The 18,525-nt window shown below is 39.8% G+C and overlaps 1 protein-coding gene across 3 annotated transcripts in view; it reads right to left on the bottom strand.

Moving 5' to 3' along the window:
• Positions 1–18,525, bottom strand: part of LOC129703225 (NACHT, LRR and PYD domains-containing protein 3-like) — a 51,529-nt gene that overhangs the window by 260 nt on the left and 32,744 nt on the right. For all 3 annotated transcript variants that reach the window (XM_055645453.1, XM_055645452.1, XM_055645454.1), the window contains 5 exons: positions 17,228–17,344; positions 13,065–13,235; positions 10,112–10,282; positions 5,582–5,749; positions 1–2,442 (listed from right to left, as the gene is read on the bottom strand). The exon at positions 1–2,442 is cut by the window's left edge and continues 260 nt beyond it. In XM_055645453.1, the coding sequence (XP_055501428.1) occupies positions 2,337–2,442; positions 5,582–5,749; positions 10,112–10,282; positions 13,065–13,235; positions 17,228–17,344 (733 nt within the window). In that variant the 3' untranslated portion in view covers positions 1–2,336. The remainder of the gene's footprint in view (positions 2,443–5,581; positions 5,750–10,111; positions 10,283–13,064; positions 13,236–17,227; positions 17,345–18,525) is intronic.

The raw sequence follows: 18,525 nt of genomic DNA, 5'->3' as shown, positions 1-18,525 counted from the left end.
AGCTATGGCATGATTATGATAAATTCAAATTGAAATAATTATGAAGAACACTACTAGGGCATTGATAAAAGGACTTGCTTATTCTTCCATTCTACCAAGCAACTTCTTACTTTTTTCAGGGAAAATGCATGTGAACAACGAAATAATGAGTTCTGAAAAAGATTTTGGTAAGTAGAAAGGGAATTTTTTTTTATATTAGAGAAGGTAGAAAAACAAAGTGGATGTGAAAGGACAGCTGCTGCCTCACAATACCAGAGGCCCAGAATTGATCCTAACCCCGGGTGCTATCTGTGTGGAGTTTGCACGTTCTCCCTATGACCCCATGGGTTTCCTCCGGGTGCTTCAGTTTTCATTGCATCCTAAAAACATGCAGGTCAGTAAGTTAAGAGGCCTTTGTAAATTGCCCCTGGTGTTTAGGGAGTGGATGCAAATGTACAGATGGATGTTGGATGATGGGCATGGACTCAAACAGCCTGTTTTCATGCTGAATCTTTCAATCAATTTTAATAAATCACACGTTATACACAGAGGGGGTCATCGGGTAAAACCTAGAGTGCGTCAACCTAATTTAGAAGGAACATAAGTGATACCTACACCTCTCCAGGAGCCCAAACAAAGACTGGCACCTACACCGCATGGAGGTCACAAATTTCCAAGTCATAGAATAAATACAAAGTACAACAGGTAACAATAGTGATTCCTCATGGTTCACTGTTCACTACTGTATCAGAGTGATAACTGTTCCTCTCTGTTTGAGGAGAATTAACTCCAAATCCTCGCCCAATAGGCAAAACATATCAGAACCATAAAATCCTGTTTTTGCCTTTGTTGTAGGTTGTTACGAGGTTGTCAGGATGCACCAACCACCCTTTGTGGTCCCCATCAGCAAAATGGCATGTTTTTGTGAAGGAAAAATGATACCGATCCCTTAACTTCCAACTCATTTTTGATCGCAAGCACAGTGAATGACACAGGCACTGTCCCAGATTTATTTCCAGGTCAAAGGTTGCTGCTTGTCAGAAGAAGACATTACCCTCAAAATATGGCTGTTTGTATTCTTGTTTCATAAAATTTCCTAAGATTAAACTTTTCCCAATTTCCAAGACTGTGATCCAAACAATTCATGCCCCTCTGCCACTCCTGAATGGCTGCAAGAATGAATTTCAAGGATCATTTGCTTTCATTAACATCAAGGTACATTTATATGTTAAATATAAATAAAATTCTAATGAATTATATTATAGAAAATCTAGCAAATAATAAACAAATTATTTAAGTGAGGTGACACCAGTATGCAACATAACATAAAATCGCAGAGATATCAGCTTAATTCTTCTACCTAATATTATATAAGGCATAAGTATAAAACAAATTGCTGGAGGAACTCAGCAGATCAGGCAACATCTACGGAGGGAAATGGACAGATGACATTTTGGGTCAGAACCTTTCATCGGTCTATGGAAATGTCCTCAACCGAAATGTCATGCTCCATTTCCATCCACAGTTGACACCTGACCTGCTGAGTTCATAGAAAACATAGAAAATAGAAAATAGATGCAGGAGTTCCTCCAACAATTTGTTTTTTGATGAAGATGTCAGCATTTGCAGTCTCTTGTGTCCCCAGCATACAATTATATACTCAACATGGAGAGGAATTATTCTCCGGCTGCTAATGTGAATGTGTAAAATAGCATTATATTATAAAAAGTATTATATTATGAATTATATTATAGAAGACACGGGTGGCTCGGTGGTGCAACAGTGGAGTTACAGCGCCAGAGACCAAGGTTCGATCCTGACTATGGGTGCATTTTTGTACGGAGTTTGTATGTTCTCCCTGTGACCCGCTTGGGGTTTCTCCGAGATCTTCGGTTTCCTCCCATACTCCAAAGACGAACAGGTTTGTAGGTTTATTGGCTTGGTATAAATGTAAAATTGTCCCTAATGTGTGTAGAATAGTGTTAATGTGTGGGGATCACTGGTCGGTGCCGACTCAGTGGGCTGAAGGGCCTATTTCTGTGCTGTATCTCTAAACTAAACTAAACAAAGACCTAGCAAATGATAAACAAATCATAAAATGAGGGGGCACCAGTATGTAATAGAGCATAAAATCACAGAGATGTTAGCTTAATTCTTCTACCTCATACTATACAAGGCATGAGCAAAAAACAAACTGCTGAAGGAATCCAGCAGTCACTGCTTGGCCTCATTTCCAGCCAAATGTATTCAGCGCTCGTGAGCAAATATGGATCACTCCCCATCATGTTCTTATGAGCAAAGGAATTATTGAATCAATTACAAAGGATACCAAAACATCATAGCTGAAAAAATGTTCCTCAACATTTTTTTACACTTTCTAGAACAATCTTAACATTTGGTTTCTTCATGTTCAGCTGCTTTATCATCGTCTGTCCATTTGTTGTGAACTGGTTTTGCTCCAACCTATACCAAAGAGTGAGATACTGAAGAGCTGTACATTTTGGAAGAATGTAGCAAAATTGCATCTATACCTTTTTTTGCTACGTTCTACATTATGTTCCACATCTACAGCATAGTCATTAGCTATTAAAATCATTATGGATGGTCTCAACGCTGTGTATGAAATCTCAACAAAGATCACGATCATCAGTAATACATTTTCAGAGAAGCATTGTCATGTTTCCCCACCGGGTCAATTTGGGGTGCATGACCTTTCGATCGATTGCAGGTTCTCAGCTTCTCGCCTCATGACTCCTCAACAGTCAGCCCTTCAAGGGTCATGGCAAATTACAGGCAGCACTCGGCCAGCCACAAAGAGGTGTAGCCATTTAATAAATAGATGTTGTATGACAGGGGGAGGATGGGAGATCATTCCCAGAGGTCAGAAAAATCTGGCCAGATTGATGAAGAACAATGCCTGCAGGAAGGACATGGAGACCACCCGAGCTACAGCAAGGTATTTCGCCAGGTGGACTAGCAGTGCATGGGAGCAGGCTCTGCAGCCCTGCAGTTTGGACAACCTCCAACAAACACAAATCCCTGTGCCTTCTCTACATGCTCCCATAACGGGATGAAAGGTAGTTAAATTGACCTCTGTATGAGTACGGAGTTGGTTAACCTCCCAGATGCTGGAGGGATCGGTGGCTGCTGCCCAGAATGAACCTGGTCTTAGAAGTTAAAACTAAACAATACCACGGCCTCCATGGATACATCAGCTCAGTCATTTGTGTGAATCTGTGTTTGAAATCACAAGAGATCACAGTTTGCGTACACAGAAAAGCTGGAGAAACTCCTTTCAATTGACTTTGCGTACCATTCCTTTCAATTGCACATTTTTAGAGGAAACGGCCTGGGAGAATTTAATGGTGAGTAAATAAGAACTGTCAGTTTTTAAATCAGTGAGAATGAAAATAAAAGTAACTCAGCGGGTCAGGCAGCATCTCTGGAGAAAAGGACTAGGTGACGTTTCGGGTCAAAACGCTTTATCTGTGTCTATCTTCGGCGTAAACCAGCATCTGCAGTTCTTTCTTGCACAGAATGAAAACAAGCATGTTTACGGTTCAATTGTCAATGTCTCTGGGGTGATTCGTGCCTGTAAAATCTGTGAGTCCAAGCAAAAGTATCACCCAAAACACTGCAGAGCTTTCCCTATGGGTAGCAAAACACCCCAAAATGGGCATAACATTTGAATTAAGCAGATTTGCAGCTGTACCTCACTGCTTTCTGCAGAGCTCTGTGATGGAATTTCGAGATCTATAAAGGGCCTGTCCCACCTAGGCGACTTTTTAGGCAAGTGCAGGAGATGCTGCACTCGTCTCATGATCGCTACATGGTCGCCACATGTTCGCTAGTGGTCTCTGGTGAGTCTCCTTCATGGTCGAGAGGAGTTCTAGCGGGTAATGAGTTTAGACGTGGATAATCATCTCATTCTGTTTTATCACCTAATTAAGTTTTTCTGAGTTTCATTCTGTAATTAAAACCTTGTTTTATTGTTAATCAAGTTTCTGAGTAATCTTTTCACCTGAGAATATAAAAAATGTACCAAAGTCACACTTGATAGGTCAGCTTTGACTGGCTTCTTGGTGCACAGCAGTTTTAATAAATCACCCGTTACTTCAAACACCAAATCCACGTGGCCTTTCCATTTTAAGGCACACACAGGCAATGTAAATGGTGCTACCTGATGATGAGAGGGTTCAAAAAGCTTTTGATAAGATGCCACGTGTGAGGCTACTAAGGAAGATGAGAGCCCATGGTATCAAAGGGCAGATACTAGCATGGATAGCAGATTGGCTGGATGGCAGAAGTCAAAGAGTGGCAATAAAGAGGGGTTTTTCAAGCTACCTACCAGTGACTAGTGGAGTTCCGCAGGGGTCGGTGCTAGGGCCACTGCCCTTCACGTTGTATATTAATGATTTGGATGAGTGCTGGTGCAAGATTCCCAAAAAGTAAATCTGTAAGTCGAATCGGTAGGAAAGAAGGCAAATGCAATGCTAGCATTTATTTCAAGAGGGCTAGAATACAAAAACAGGGATGTAATGTTGAGGCTCTATAAGGTGCGGGTCAGGCCGTATTTGAAGTATTGCGAGCAACTTTGGGAGCCATATCTGAGGAAGGATGTGCTGGCCCTGGAAAGGGTCCAGAGGTGGTTTAGAAGAATAATCCCAGGAATGAGTGGGTTAACTTATGATGACCATTTGTCAGCACTGTACTCGCTGCAGTTTAGAAGAATGACGGAGGACCTAATTGAATCATACCGAAAAGTGAAAGGCTTGGATAGAATGGATGTGGAGAGGATGTTTCCACTAGTGGAAGAGTCTAGGACTAGAGGTCATAGCTTCAGAATTAAAGGACGTTCCTTTGCGAGGGGGATGAGAAGGAATTTCTTTAGTCAGAGGGTGGTGACTCTGTGGAATTCTACCACAGAAGGCTTTAGAGGCCAAGTCAATGGCTATTTTTAAAGCAGAGATAGATAGATTCTTGATTAGTGTGGGTGTCAGGGGTTATGGGGAGAAGGCAGGAGAATGGGATTAGGAGGGACAGATAGATCAGCCACGATTGAATGGTGGAGTAGACTTGATGGGCCGAATGGCCTAAATCTGCTCCTATCACATGACATGAACTTATGAAAAGATCTGACACGCTGCATTTGAAATTCTCGGTTCGATAATTAGCATTATTATTTTTTAATTTTCCTTTGTTAAAAAAAGTAACATTGCATTTTGCAAAAATACAACTAATGCTTAAATTCCCTTCCTACGGCACAGTAGCACAACTGGTAGAGATGCTGCCAGAGACCCAGTGCTATTTATACCGTCTTAACCTCTCACCATCAGGATTTTGCTTTTTTTTCCCAGTGACCGTGTGTTTCATCCAGGTGCTCCAGTTTCCACCCGCATCCCAAAAACATGCGGGTTTGGAGGGTAATCGGCTGCGGTAAAATTAGTGTAACGAGAGCGGATGGGAAAGTGGGATAACGTAGACATAGTGTAAATAGGTGATCAATGGTCGGCTGCCCTGCACTCCATTTTGCTCTTCTTTAATAAACTGCTTGGCAAGCAGTACAGTGCACATGTATATAATTAATAGATTTTAAACTCACCCGAGATCCACCAAGGTGCCACAGGTAAGAATCAAGCTGCTGATACTCCGTATGGAACAATCTGTAAATGAGTTTTCACTTAAATCTAGGCAAGCTATTGTTTGGGTTGTGCAAAGTGCTGCCATAAGCTTGTTGCAGCATCCATCTGTGAGAGATGTCTGCTTCAACCTAAAGGGATCAAGAACAGAAAGAAAATGTGATTGAATTATATATTAGGATACATGTAAAGGCAAGAAAGTGCTTTGTTGATGTGATTTGTTATGAGTGACTATAATGAAGCCTATGGTTGATCATGGATTGGTTCAGCAGCTGGAATGCTGAGGAATGAAGAAATTACAGAGAGTGGTCCATTAAATGAATGAATGCTTGTTTGAATGAATGAATGCTTGAATGAATGAATGAATGATGAATGAATGAATGAATGCATGCATGAATGCATGAATGCATGATGAATGAATGAATGATGAATGAATGAATGAATGAATGAATGAAATAATGCTTTTATTGTCATATGTGATGAGTCACAATGAAATACTTTGTTTTGCATACCCAAGGTATGCAAAGAGACGCTGCATAAAGGGCGCCGACAGAGTTACAAAGTTACAATGTATCCCACACTAGGCCCTCCTTTGTTCACCCCCATCGCTCACAGCAGTCCCCCCACCATCCTCACCATCGAAGGGATCTGCAGGAGATGCTGCCTCAGTAAGTCAGCTAATATTATCAAAGACCCTCGCAACCCTGGTCACACTCTCATTTTGCTCCTGCCATCAGGAATAAGATACAGGAGCTTGAAATCCGTGACCACCAGATTAAAGAATAACTTCTTCCCAGAATCATCAGATTTAGATTTAGATCAGGCTCTTAGCTTTACACAACACTAACCTCACCAACATGGACCTTCTGTGGATTGTGTCTTTGGTTGCAATACAACCTTCAGTTTATGCAATGTTATGACTACATAGTATTATAGTTATTAATTTATTGCATTTTTATTTTCTCAATATATTTTATTTGTGACGATTGTGTTTGTTAAATTGCAGCAAGTAAGAATGTCATTGTTCCATTGTTAAAAAATATGACAATTAAATACTCTTGACTCTCTGGATTTATTTCTCTGGTTTTGCCTTAATTCTTAATTTCATCATCTCATGCCATTCTGAAAATATACCAAACTCAGAGTGGGAACAATACAGCTTCTCTTATAATAACCAAATACCACAACATAATCAAACTTCTCTAACATAATCGTTACATGACTGAATCCCCACACTTTCACATGTTTATTTTTGCACCTCTATTGGGGCTATGAATTTTTTACCAACTGAATAAAATTGATCTTCTCTTTATGAAGAGCAAGGTAAGCCTGCTTGATACTGAGGTTCTGTACAGCAGGTTCCTTTCAACGAGAGTCTCATTTCTGCTGATGCTATCTTCCACTGTTTAGTCTTTTTATCTTGCACCCCTGGTAAAATGGGTTGACACGAACTGATAAGGCCTCACAGAATACAACGGTACATTCAAGATATGGCCTCCTGAAGATCCTCCATTAAATGACAGATTCATTTATCAAAACATGATGAAACAATTTGAGATTTTTTTTTCTTTTTAACTTTATAGTAATTTGAATTGAGGAAGTGAATGTTTCTTTCCATATTGTGACAAGTGACTCATTTCTGCTACCTGAATTTATAAAGCTGAGGAAGGAGTGTTCAAGCTAACAAAAATGGCACTTGGTTCTAATAATTTCCCTGTGCAGTATTTTAAGTATATTTATTAAGATCCGGTCCATCTCATATGAGTGTGCTGGGGACATCAATTAAAGCCGTCTAGAAAATTATAGGCATCTACTTGTAATTCTATTGCACAGCTATCCTATTCACACTGAGATAAAACCCAGAGAGATCTTTGCCATATTATCTGTTTAGTTCATGAAAGCATCCTACTGTTCCTACTGCATGCTACGGTTATGCCCCAAGGAACACGTACATTCTTGGTAATAAGGTGGTCAGCCTACAGGGAAAGAGAGACCAAAACCACTATTCTGAAAGGAGGTTGAAAGCACACACAGTACTATAATTTTGTAATAACATTCATCGAATGTCCACTATTTCATTGGAAACATTAACTCATTTATTTTGAATTGAATAGCCTCTTTCATTCAAAGGTAATTTCATACAAGTGTATTAAGTGCAATAAACGATGTCATTTCAAACCTCATCTAATATATGTCTCTGGCGCCCTCATCTGGTCTATTTAACAGTTGTCTGTTTAACAGGCGATGCTATCTGTTTCTGATCTCTAATTGGTAAAAAAAAATGCACAGGGGACTGTGTAAGAAGGAACTGCAGATGTTAGTTTACTTCGAAGATAGACACAAAATGCTAGAGTAACTCAGCGGGACAGGCAGCATCACTGCAGAGAAGGAATGGGTCATTTTCACACCTTACCCTTCCATATTTCTAGTCTCCCTCTCCCCTGACTCTCAGTCAGAAGAAGGATCTCGTCCCGAAACATCACCCATTCCTTCTCTAAAGAGGTGCGGCTTGTCCTGCTGTTACTCCAGCATTTTGTGCCTATCTTCGGCATAAGGCACTTTTATGCCCAAGCCCAAGTATATAACGGCAAAAAAGTAATGTTAGATCTTTAAAGGTGATGGACCTTAGCTTGATTACTGATCAACACATTAAAGGAAACAATGGCTGCACTGGTGAAAACAGAAGAGATTTACAAGGATCTTGCAAAGACTGGAAAATTGTAGTTCTGAGGAAACATTAGAGAAGCTAAGGTTGTTTTCATTGGAACAGCGAAGCCTGAAGGAAGACTTAATTGTGGTGCATAATATTAAAAGGAGAGAAGTTGGGTAAATATTTCCCTTAACAGGGAGATCAAAAACCAGCGAGCATTGTATTAAACTAATTGGTTGAAAGATTAAAAGGGAAATATCAAACAATGTTTTAACCCAGAGAGTGAAAGAAGTCTATAACTCACCTAACTGAAGGGGCAGTAGGAGGAGAACTCTACATTACATTTTAAAGTGTTTAAGTTTGAATTGGAATAGCCAAGACCTGCACGGATACAGGCATCACGTCGGAGTTTGGGTTTAGGCTGGGTGGCTTAGTTGTTTAACTCAGGATCGATGACGACCTCCTGCTTTGTAAATTTTCTATGATTTTATGCTTTTGTGAATCATGTCTTTGAAGGCAAATAGTTTACTTGACTAGGAAATGAGGAAATCTGGGCATTTGTCATAATGGGTGGACAAAATATTGGGAGTACAGGCTTCTTTTACAAGGATGATGAAATAAAGGATGGCGATGAGAGTAAAGGCAGGCCATCAAACTGAGAAAGCCTGACTTAATGAATGATAAAATGAGGAACTAACATATTACATATTATCATCTACCCTCTTACCAATAACACTTTAATTTAAGTGTTGCTGTTGAACTGGAGCAGGATTTGCTCTGCGTTACTGTGAATTAAAAATACATTGTAGATGCATATTTTTCCACCAATTTCAATTCATGTAGATTAATGATATTGTTGCATACATGTATGGGGTAAGTCAATTGTGCTGAGAAATGTCCATTATCCTATTTGCAGAACTTCATCCAGAGATAGGAACGTACTGTATGTCCAAACATATGCTAAATAATTTGTATATGCATTTTATGGAGTGCAGCAAGTACAATTTCTAGGTGACCTCAGCATAAATAGTCTAGTTTAAGTTTAGTTTATTGTCACATGTACAGGGGTACAGTGAAAAGCTTTTGTTGCGTGCTATCCAGTCAGTGGAAAGACAATACAATCGAGCCATTTACAGTGTATAGGTACATGATAAGGGAATAACATTTAGTGCAAGGTAAAGTCAGCAAAGTCAGATCAAGGATAGTCCCAGGGTCACCAATGAGGTACATAGTAATTCAGGACTGCTCCCTGGTTGCAGTAGGATAATCCAGTTGCCTGATAACAGCAGGGAAGAAACTGTCCCTGAATCTGGAGGTGTGCGTTTTCAAACTTCTAAACGTTTTGCCCGATAGGAGTGGGGAGAAGAGGGAGTGGCCAGGGTGACTCATCCTTGCTGGCCTTGCCAAGGCAACATGAAGTATAAAGAGTCAATGGAAAGGAGGTTGGTTTGTCTGATGGTCTGGGGCTGTGTCCACAGCCAGTTGTGTACATATCTGATATGTACTTCTAATAGTAATAATCACTGCCAACTTTATGAGTTGTGGTGGCCTTCCAATGACCCTGAGCCTATCCACATGGTAAATATCACTGTAGGTAGAGTGGAAGAATCAAGATCATATCACTCAACGAGCTTTTGCAAATGAATGTGATTTTGAATTAGCTAAACTATAATTGGGTAATGTGGAGGCAACTGGGAGTTTGGAAGAAGCACTAAAACCCACCCTGGTTATGCAGACAGCAGGTCACAGCTACAAAGCTAACAAGGCATTCTATTCACAGGTATATATTTGGCTTCCGCTGATGATTGTAACTGTAGAAATAAGTATTTTGATAGGTACATACCCTAGAGTTTCCAGTTGGCAACGTGGGTTTTTCAAAGCGATAGACAATGCCTGGACGCCTGAATCCCCCAGTGCATTCATGCTTAGATCCAGCTCTCTCAGTGTCTGGTTTGTGATTAACACATTGGCAAGTTTCTCACAACAAGTAGGTGTCAGTTTTGTATCACTAAATCTACAAGAAATAAATGTCAGAAGTATATCCCAATATTGAACAAACTTTATCCATGCAATATTACTAATATATTATAACTAATTTAAATTTATAGATTTTTAAATCTATATATTTAAAATAGATAAATATAGATCAAATATTAATCTATGTTAATATAAAATTAATTTAAATCCATTTTATTTAAATTAAATAAATAGTTATTTTATTTTAGTTAAGAGACTAAAGGCACCTTCTATGATTGCTCCCATATCTTTTTCCTGCAACTCGGTTTGAGCAGTCATTCAGTCAGAACCTGACCATGCCAAATTGTGATACTAATGTCAATCAGAAACATGTTTCAAACAGGTACCCTATCCATCACCATTGCCATTGTATGGCAATGCTGAACACATTATCATAAGTTCATAAGTGATAGGAACAGAATTAGGCCATTCAGCCCCTCTTTCATAACAAGAGGCTTTCAGTATAGGAGAAAAGAGGTTCTTCTGCAGGTGTATAGGGCTCTGGTAACACCACATCTGGAGTACTGTGTACAGTTTTGGTCTCCTAATTTGAGGAAAGACATCCTTGTGATTTGAGGCAGTGCAGTGTAGGTTCACGAGATTGATCCCTGGGATGGTGGGACTGTCATATGAGGAAAGATTGAAAAGACTAGGCTTATATTCACTGGAGTTTAGAAGACTGAGGGGGCATCTTATAGAAACATATAAAATTGTAAAAGGACTGGACAAGGTAGATGCAAGAAAAATGTTCCCAATGTTGGGCGGGTCCAGAACCAGAGGCCACAGTCTTAGAATAAAGGGGAGGTCATTTAAGACTGTGAGAAAAAACTTTTTCACCCAGAGAGTTGTGAGTTTGTGTAATTCCCTCCCACAGAGGGCAGTGGAGGCTAAATCATTGGATGGATTTAAGAGAGAGTTAGATAGAGCTCTCGGGGCTAGTGGAATCAAGGGATATGGGGAGAAGGCAGGCACGGGTTATTGATTGGGGATGATCAGCCATGATCACAATGAATGGCGGTGCTGGCACAAAGGGCCAAATGGCCTCCTCCTGCACCTATTTTCTATGTTTCTATGTTGTCTACTCTGCCATTCAATCATGGCTGATCTATCTTTCCCTCTCAACACCATTTTCCTGCTTTCTCCCCATGATTCCTCACACCCTTTACTAATCAAGATTTTGTCAACCTGTGCCTTGAAATATCCATTGACTTGGCCTCCACCGCCGAATTCCACAGATTCACCACCCTCTAACTAAAGAAATTCCTCCTCATCTCTTTCCAAATGGAACTAAGGCTATGACCTCTGGTCCTAAACTCTCCCACTAGTGGAAACATTCTCTCCACGTCCACTCTATCCTGGCCTTTCACTATATGTTAAGTTTCAATGAGGTCCCCCCTCATCTTTCATTATCCCGACACCTCTCCCCATCTCTACACCCTGCACATCTATTTCTATGCATCTGATCCTATAGTCTATCTATCACTATCCATTCTATTCCTACTGCTTAATCCAAAATATTTACACTCTGTCTAGTCTATGCCTATGCATTATGCTTCACAAAATCCAGTGGTGTGCATATTTCCCTGTGACCTATCCCAGCACCATTCTAAACCATATCCACCACCCATCAGTCATGACTGCTCCCAATCCATTGCTGTACACCCTGTTTCTTCATCTCATTCATCATCATACAATCTACTTTTGTACATTCTGTCCATTACTGCACACCCTACCCACCACAATACACCCTGTCAATTGGCAAGCAACGTAACAATACATTCTATCACTATACAATCCTAATATTGCTGTTCATCCGATTCCTACGTCCTATCAATTGCCACAGACTGTGCAGTGTTGCTTATCCCTGAAACCACATTCACAATTTTATTGCTATTATACTTGCTGGCCTTTCATTATCTCTAACTTGGCCATAATGCACATGCCAGTACACTACACTAACTTGTGGTCATTCCAAATATCTATCAGTTTGCAACTTAGTAAACGTGAGTTTGCCGTCTCATTTCAAATTCCTGCTAACTTTGCTCACCTTAATTTTGAAATTCCCTCCAGCCTTAAGTTATCATCTTGCTCTGAGGAGAAAACAACTTTCACCTAGTTTTAAGTAAGGTCAGGCAGCTCGTTGTTCTGGTGGGTGTACACAATTTCACAGGCATTAATCAAGCACAGAGGTATCAGAGAAATGGTTTCACTGAGAGGTTTCCCAATCCATTCTGTGCTTGACACCAGTTACCAGTCGGCTTTTTTGGCCTGACTTTACTATTTTGTTGCCACCTCACCCTTTATTGTAACAATGCCAGTATTTCCCTCAGTTATCCCATCAACATCTCGAAAAAACCCTTTTCTTCTCAAATCACTTGGTGTCTGCACTTTTGCGCCGTTAAGACTGAACCCTCAATCTCTCCAGCTGTGGCTCATTGATGTTCTACCTCATTGTGAAGCGTGCTAGACTTCTAGAATTGCACAATATGGTTGTATCAATTTTTCTTATGTGCACTTAATCATTGAACCCCATCTCCTGGATCTGCAGTTAACAAAATTCCACAATATTCAACACTAAAGTATCAATATATAGGATAGATGTACAATGCTGGAGTAACTCAGCGGGACAGGCAGCATCTCTGGAGAGAAGGAATAGGTGACGATTCGGGTCGAGACCCTGCTTCAGACTGATGTATAGAATTGCATCAAAATTCCTTCAATCACTGTAAGTAATAACCAAAATCACACTGATTGTTAATGCTTTCTAAATCTTTACTTACCGCAATGATTGTATTGAGCAGCTTGGGTCCATCAATGCCATTGACAATACATTCATGCCTGTATCTTGAATAACATTTGAACTGAGATCCAGATGGGTCAGTGTGCGATTGACTCTCATGGCAGAAGTCAGCTCTTTGTAGTTTTTCTGTGTCAAGTTATTGCTGGCCAACCTTTAGATTAGAAAGAAATTTAATTTTAAAATTTGCAAGCAAGAGAAGTAATGTCCAAACTGAAAAGGAGCAAAGGTTAAAATAATCCTGGTAACAATCCAGAAGCTATTTTGATCCACAAAATGTACTTGTGCATATGGAGCTGATCAAATGATAATGTTACTTAAGGGCCCGCCCCACTTACGCGATTTACTCATGACCATACAGGCGTCACCCAATGACATGTATGGTCGTGAGTAGTGGCCCAAAGAGTCGTACCTTTTTCTGGTCACCGCTGGATTTTCAACATGTTGAAAAACATTTTTTTTTTTTAAATATTTTTATTAGAAGCAAACATATTATGGCAAAGTGTAGTTACATATTATAGTAAAAAAAAAAATCATGTACATCAATCATACATTATTAAAATGCTCAATTGTGGAATGATTCTGCTTCTAGTTTTTTTTTATATAGATAGAAAGAGAGAGAAAAAAAAAGAATTACAAATGTCAAAAATGGAAAAAAAATGGAATTAATTACTAATAATATGTCATTGGAGATAGGTTCGTAGATTATAAAGTATAACTTTTCATCTAATCCTGAGTTCAAGCTTCATTTGGGTTTCCGTGCCGGGCCAATCTACCCCTTCAAATAATTAATGAATGGAGACCATATTTTAACAAAAAGTTCTTGTTTGTCCATTAAGACAAGTCTAATTCTTTCCACATGTAGGGTCTCTGACATTTCCACAACCCACATTTTAATTGTGGGGGTTATAAATTTTAATATAAATTTTTTCCCAGTTATTATACTGTAGTCGAGGAAGTTTCTTTGGCTTGTTGTGAGTGTTAAACTTTGTTCTGATATTCCAAGGATTATTAGTTTTGAGTCTGGATCCAATTTAGTATTAACAACTTCAGAAATTATTCCAAAAATATCAATCCAGAAATTTTTAATTTTTGTACAATTTGCAAAAGTATGTGTTAAATTGGCCTCTAGGTGCAGACATTTATCACAAATAGGAGAAATATGTGGGAAGACTCTATTTAGTTTTATTTTGGAGTAATGTAATCTGTGTAAGACTAAATTGTATTAAAGCATGTCTGGCATTTAACGAGCATTGATGTATATGTTGTAGACTTTCGTCCCAAATATCTTTTGTTATAGGTTGACCTAATTCATTTTCCCATGTGTATCTATATAATTCCATAGATGGTACCTCGCTGTCTAAGAGGGTGGTATAAATATATGTTATTAATTTTTCAATGTTAGGATGCTAAAATTGAAAATTGTTGAAAAATGTTGGCGACTTGCTGCAACTATGACGGGTGCCAGCTAGACGCCGTAAAAAATCGCGTAAAATTGTGTGAGTGGGACAGACTCTTACGTGATAGCATGTTACCAGCATTCATGTTGAAACCTCCATCACATTTATGAAAACAATAGAATCAAGTTTCAAAGCAGCCAACAAAGCTCTTGATCTGGACGATGAACAAGAGCAGCAATTCATTCTTTCTGAAAAGAATTGTGGGCATAGATTGTCAGAAATACAGATAGAAAAATGCATTCAGACAGAAACCAAGATTCCACAGACGGCTATGGAGGCCAAATCAATGGATATTTTAAGGTGGAGATCTTTTGATTAGTATGGGTGTCAGCGGTTACGGGGAGGAGGCAGGAGAATGGGGTTGAGAGGATCAGATAGATCAGCCATGATTAAATAGCAGAGTAGACTCGATGGGCCAAATGGCATTATTCTGCTCTTAGAAGGAGGTGCTACGTTTAACTATTTTGCCCTCGAATCAAACAAATTTCATCCCCGTTTAATAAGACAAGACATTTTTAAGTTCTGTTTGCAGGGAGAAGATGGATCAGGATCTGTACTGTGCACCTTTGCACTTTCCAGATCAAGTTCCCCACGGATTGAAGAACGCGTAGGAGATCCATAAAAAACATCTTGTCAAATTTAAGTTGATGAAGCTGGAAAAGGGGAGAGGCAGGACAGAGTGAAGCAAGTAATAGGTAGGCACAGGTGAGGTGGGGTTTGACAGGCAGATGGTTGGCACAAAGGCAAGAGATAAGAACAGAAGGTGTGAGAACCTTTTGAAGAGTTGCGGATTGGGAATCAGGGGGATGAAAGGGGTAGGGGAGGGAGACGTGTGGAGGGGAGAAATAGATGGGAAGGTGGAAGGAAGAGAGGGAGGGAGGTGTGGGGGAGAAAAGGGGTAGGAGAAGGTTTGTGGGGTGGGTCTCCTAAAATTGCAGAATTCAATGTAGAATTCAGACTTAACATTAAGAAACTTCATTTCAGACATTGAATGGAATGCCAGAGCACCTCAAGGATTTCTTATTTAAATCAGCCAGATCTTTATTGCCTCCTTTGCTGCTCTTCTGTCACCTGATTTGGGAATCTCAAACGTAAGCCCAGTTATGGTCATATTTTCAGCGATTACAGCGGCACAGTGCCGCAGCAGCAGAGTTGCTGCCTCACAGCGCCAGAGTCGTTCGACCATGACTTCCAGTGCTGTCTGCGCGGGGTTTGCAAGTTCTCCCCGTGACCTCCGGGTGCTGCCGTTTCTTCTCACAGCCCAAAGACGTGCAGGTTTGTAGTTAATTGCGTTCTGTAAATTGCCCCTAGAGTGTAGCGTGCAAAAGTGACATAACATAGAACTAGTGTGAACAGGTGATCGATGGTCAGCGTGCACATGTTGGGCCGAGGGACCTGTTTCCACGCTGTATCTCTAAACTACGTCTCTAATCTAAACAAAAATAAGAACATTATGTTTCTGTACAATATTCATACCCTGTACAAGCTAATTCTTCAAAGTATCACACAGATTTACACTTGCCTAAGTATCGTAGTTTTGATTCACGTTCACACTAAAGCACACAGTCAGAGATTTGAATATTGCAAGTGAAACATCATTGAAATAACACTGATGAAGTCATAGAGTCATGCAGCCCAGAAATGAGTCCTTACACCCACCAAGCCTGTGCCAACAATTGAGCACCCATTTACTAATCTCAGGTAGACATAAAAAGCTGGAGTAACTCAGTGGGCCAGCCAGCATCTCTGCAGAGAAGGAATGCCTGACATTTCGCGTCTTGGGGAAAGGGAAACGAGAGATATAGACAATGATGTAGAGAGATCTAATCTCACGTCCTCTTGCTCTCTCTCCGCTTTCCCATCAACCTTCCCCAGAGTTTCCTACTCATCTGCACGCACACTAAAGACAATTTACAATGGCTAACTAATCCATCAACCTGGTTCATTGGGAGGCAGCACGTCTGTTTAGGGAGGAACGGCAGATACTGGTTCATGGCCCGAAACATCACCTTTCCCTTTTCTACTGCGATGCGGTTGACCCGTTGAGTTACTCCAGCATTTTGTGTCTATCTTCAGCATATCTGTTTCCTGTGTTACTGGGCCCATTGCCTAGTCACAGTTTTTGGGCAGTTTTAAGAAGTGATATTCCACTCACGTACTGATACTTAATTTATAAAAGCGATTTGTTTTAATCTGCATTTGTTTCATGTGGTTACCAGAGAAACTTCTGATGGGCACAGATGCAATTGTGCACAGTTCCACTGGGCAGCAGCAAACCGTAACATTTGCCGTTTGCTTGAACTACAAGACATATATAACAACAATATCTAGTCCTCCATATCTTACTGCAGATAATTTTGACAATTTGATACCTGAAAGAAAAATTGAGTTAATTGAAATTACTTTAAGCATGTTCCACAGTATCCACAAATATTAAAATTTGCCCTCAATTCTACAAACCTTCAGACAATAAAGGAAATTCTTCCATGAAATTAAGAATTATTTAACACGTTAAATAAAGGCCAGTTGTTCAATCAAGCTTCAATGTGAAATTGTTCAAATATAATTGCGAACAATAATATGGGCATAAACTTGATGTCTGAGTAACAGGCCTCCCATTGAAACATTTTTTGATGGCAATTAGTAAGTTTAAGTTGTCAACAAATTAACTATATTTCCTACTTACTCCAAACATGTCAAGGTGCAGTTGGGGCTTCTCAGCACATCACAAAGCACTTCCACTCCAGTTTCCTCCAAGTAAGAGCCCATCATTCCAAAATCAAATGTCGAAGAATTATTCAGCCTAAGCACGCAAATGTATTAGGAAACAAATATTAATTGATGACATTTTTTTTAATCCTTTCAAATAGTTAATATACTCTGTCACACTAAGATGGAAGTACAATAATACTAAGCAAACTATACCTTGAAATTCTGAACTGCCAAATTCTGGTAACATGGCTCTACTAGGTCCTGCCCAAAGCACGCCACCTCACTCCTATTTGGATTCAACTCCATCAGCCATTCCTCAGCCCACTTTCCTACTTGATCAAGAGCCTTTTGTAAATCTAAACCGTCTGAAGAATGGTTTCGGCCCGAAACGTTGCCTATCTCCTTCACTCCATAGATGCTGCTGCACCCGTTGAGTTTCTCCAGAATTTTTGTGTACCTTCAATTTTCCAGCATCTGCAGTTCCTTCTTAAACACTTAAAGCCTTTTGTAAATTTTTAATTACGTCCGAAAACGCCCTTGCGCCACCACCTTCTGCTTCCTTCCATGAAGCCTATTTTTATTCAGTCAGCTAGCTCTCCCTAGATCCTGTAACCTTCCAGAGCAGCCTACCATGCAGAGCCTTATCAAAGGCCTTGTTGAAGTCCATATAGACAACGTCTACAGCCTTGCCCTCATCAATAATTTGAATTAATTCTTCCAAAAACTCAATCAAATTTGTAAGATTCAATCACCAATGTACAAAACATGCTGTCACAATTTAGCCCCTGTCTTACCAAATGCATTTATATATCATTCACGAGAGAAAGGAAAGTTTCAGCAATAGACTAGCGAGATATTCCCATGTGAAAGTCAAGTTAGAAAAGTGTTGCTGATGAGTGCAATGGTTGTAAATGAGGGGAAAATAGTAATGAATAGTACAGAAGCTGTACAAATAACTGTACACACATGGCATCAAGCTGAAGTGAAGTGTGCTACAGGAATATCTTTCCTCACATTTGTCTCAGTCACTAACAGTTTTGCCTGAGTCGATGGTTTCGAAGAAACAACTTCTATTCCAGAGGTTTGAGCACAAAAGTCCAGTTTCACTTTTTAACACAACATTGAGGGAATGGAAATGTACATTCCATGTACATTTTCATTCTGTCTCTTGTGGAACATAAACAAAGTGCCTCATGATGAAGAGTAGGCAAGTTTTGTACTGGCTAATATTTATCATTCATGCAACATTGCTGAAAACAGATTGGCTGGTCA

Source organism: Leucoraja erinacea, chromosome 14 (genome assembly GCF_028641065.1).
Source record: "Leucoraja erinacea ecotype New England chromosome 14, Leri_hhj_1, whole genome shotgun sequence".
NCBI lineage: Eukaryota > Metazoa > Chordata > Chondrichthyes > Rajiformes > Rajidae > Leucoraja > Leucoraja erinaceus.
The sequence above is the reverse complement of the archived record's forward strand: the minus strand, read 5'-3'. Positions and strand labels throughout refer to the sequence as shown.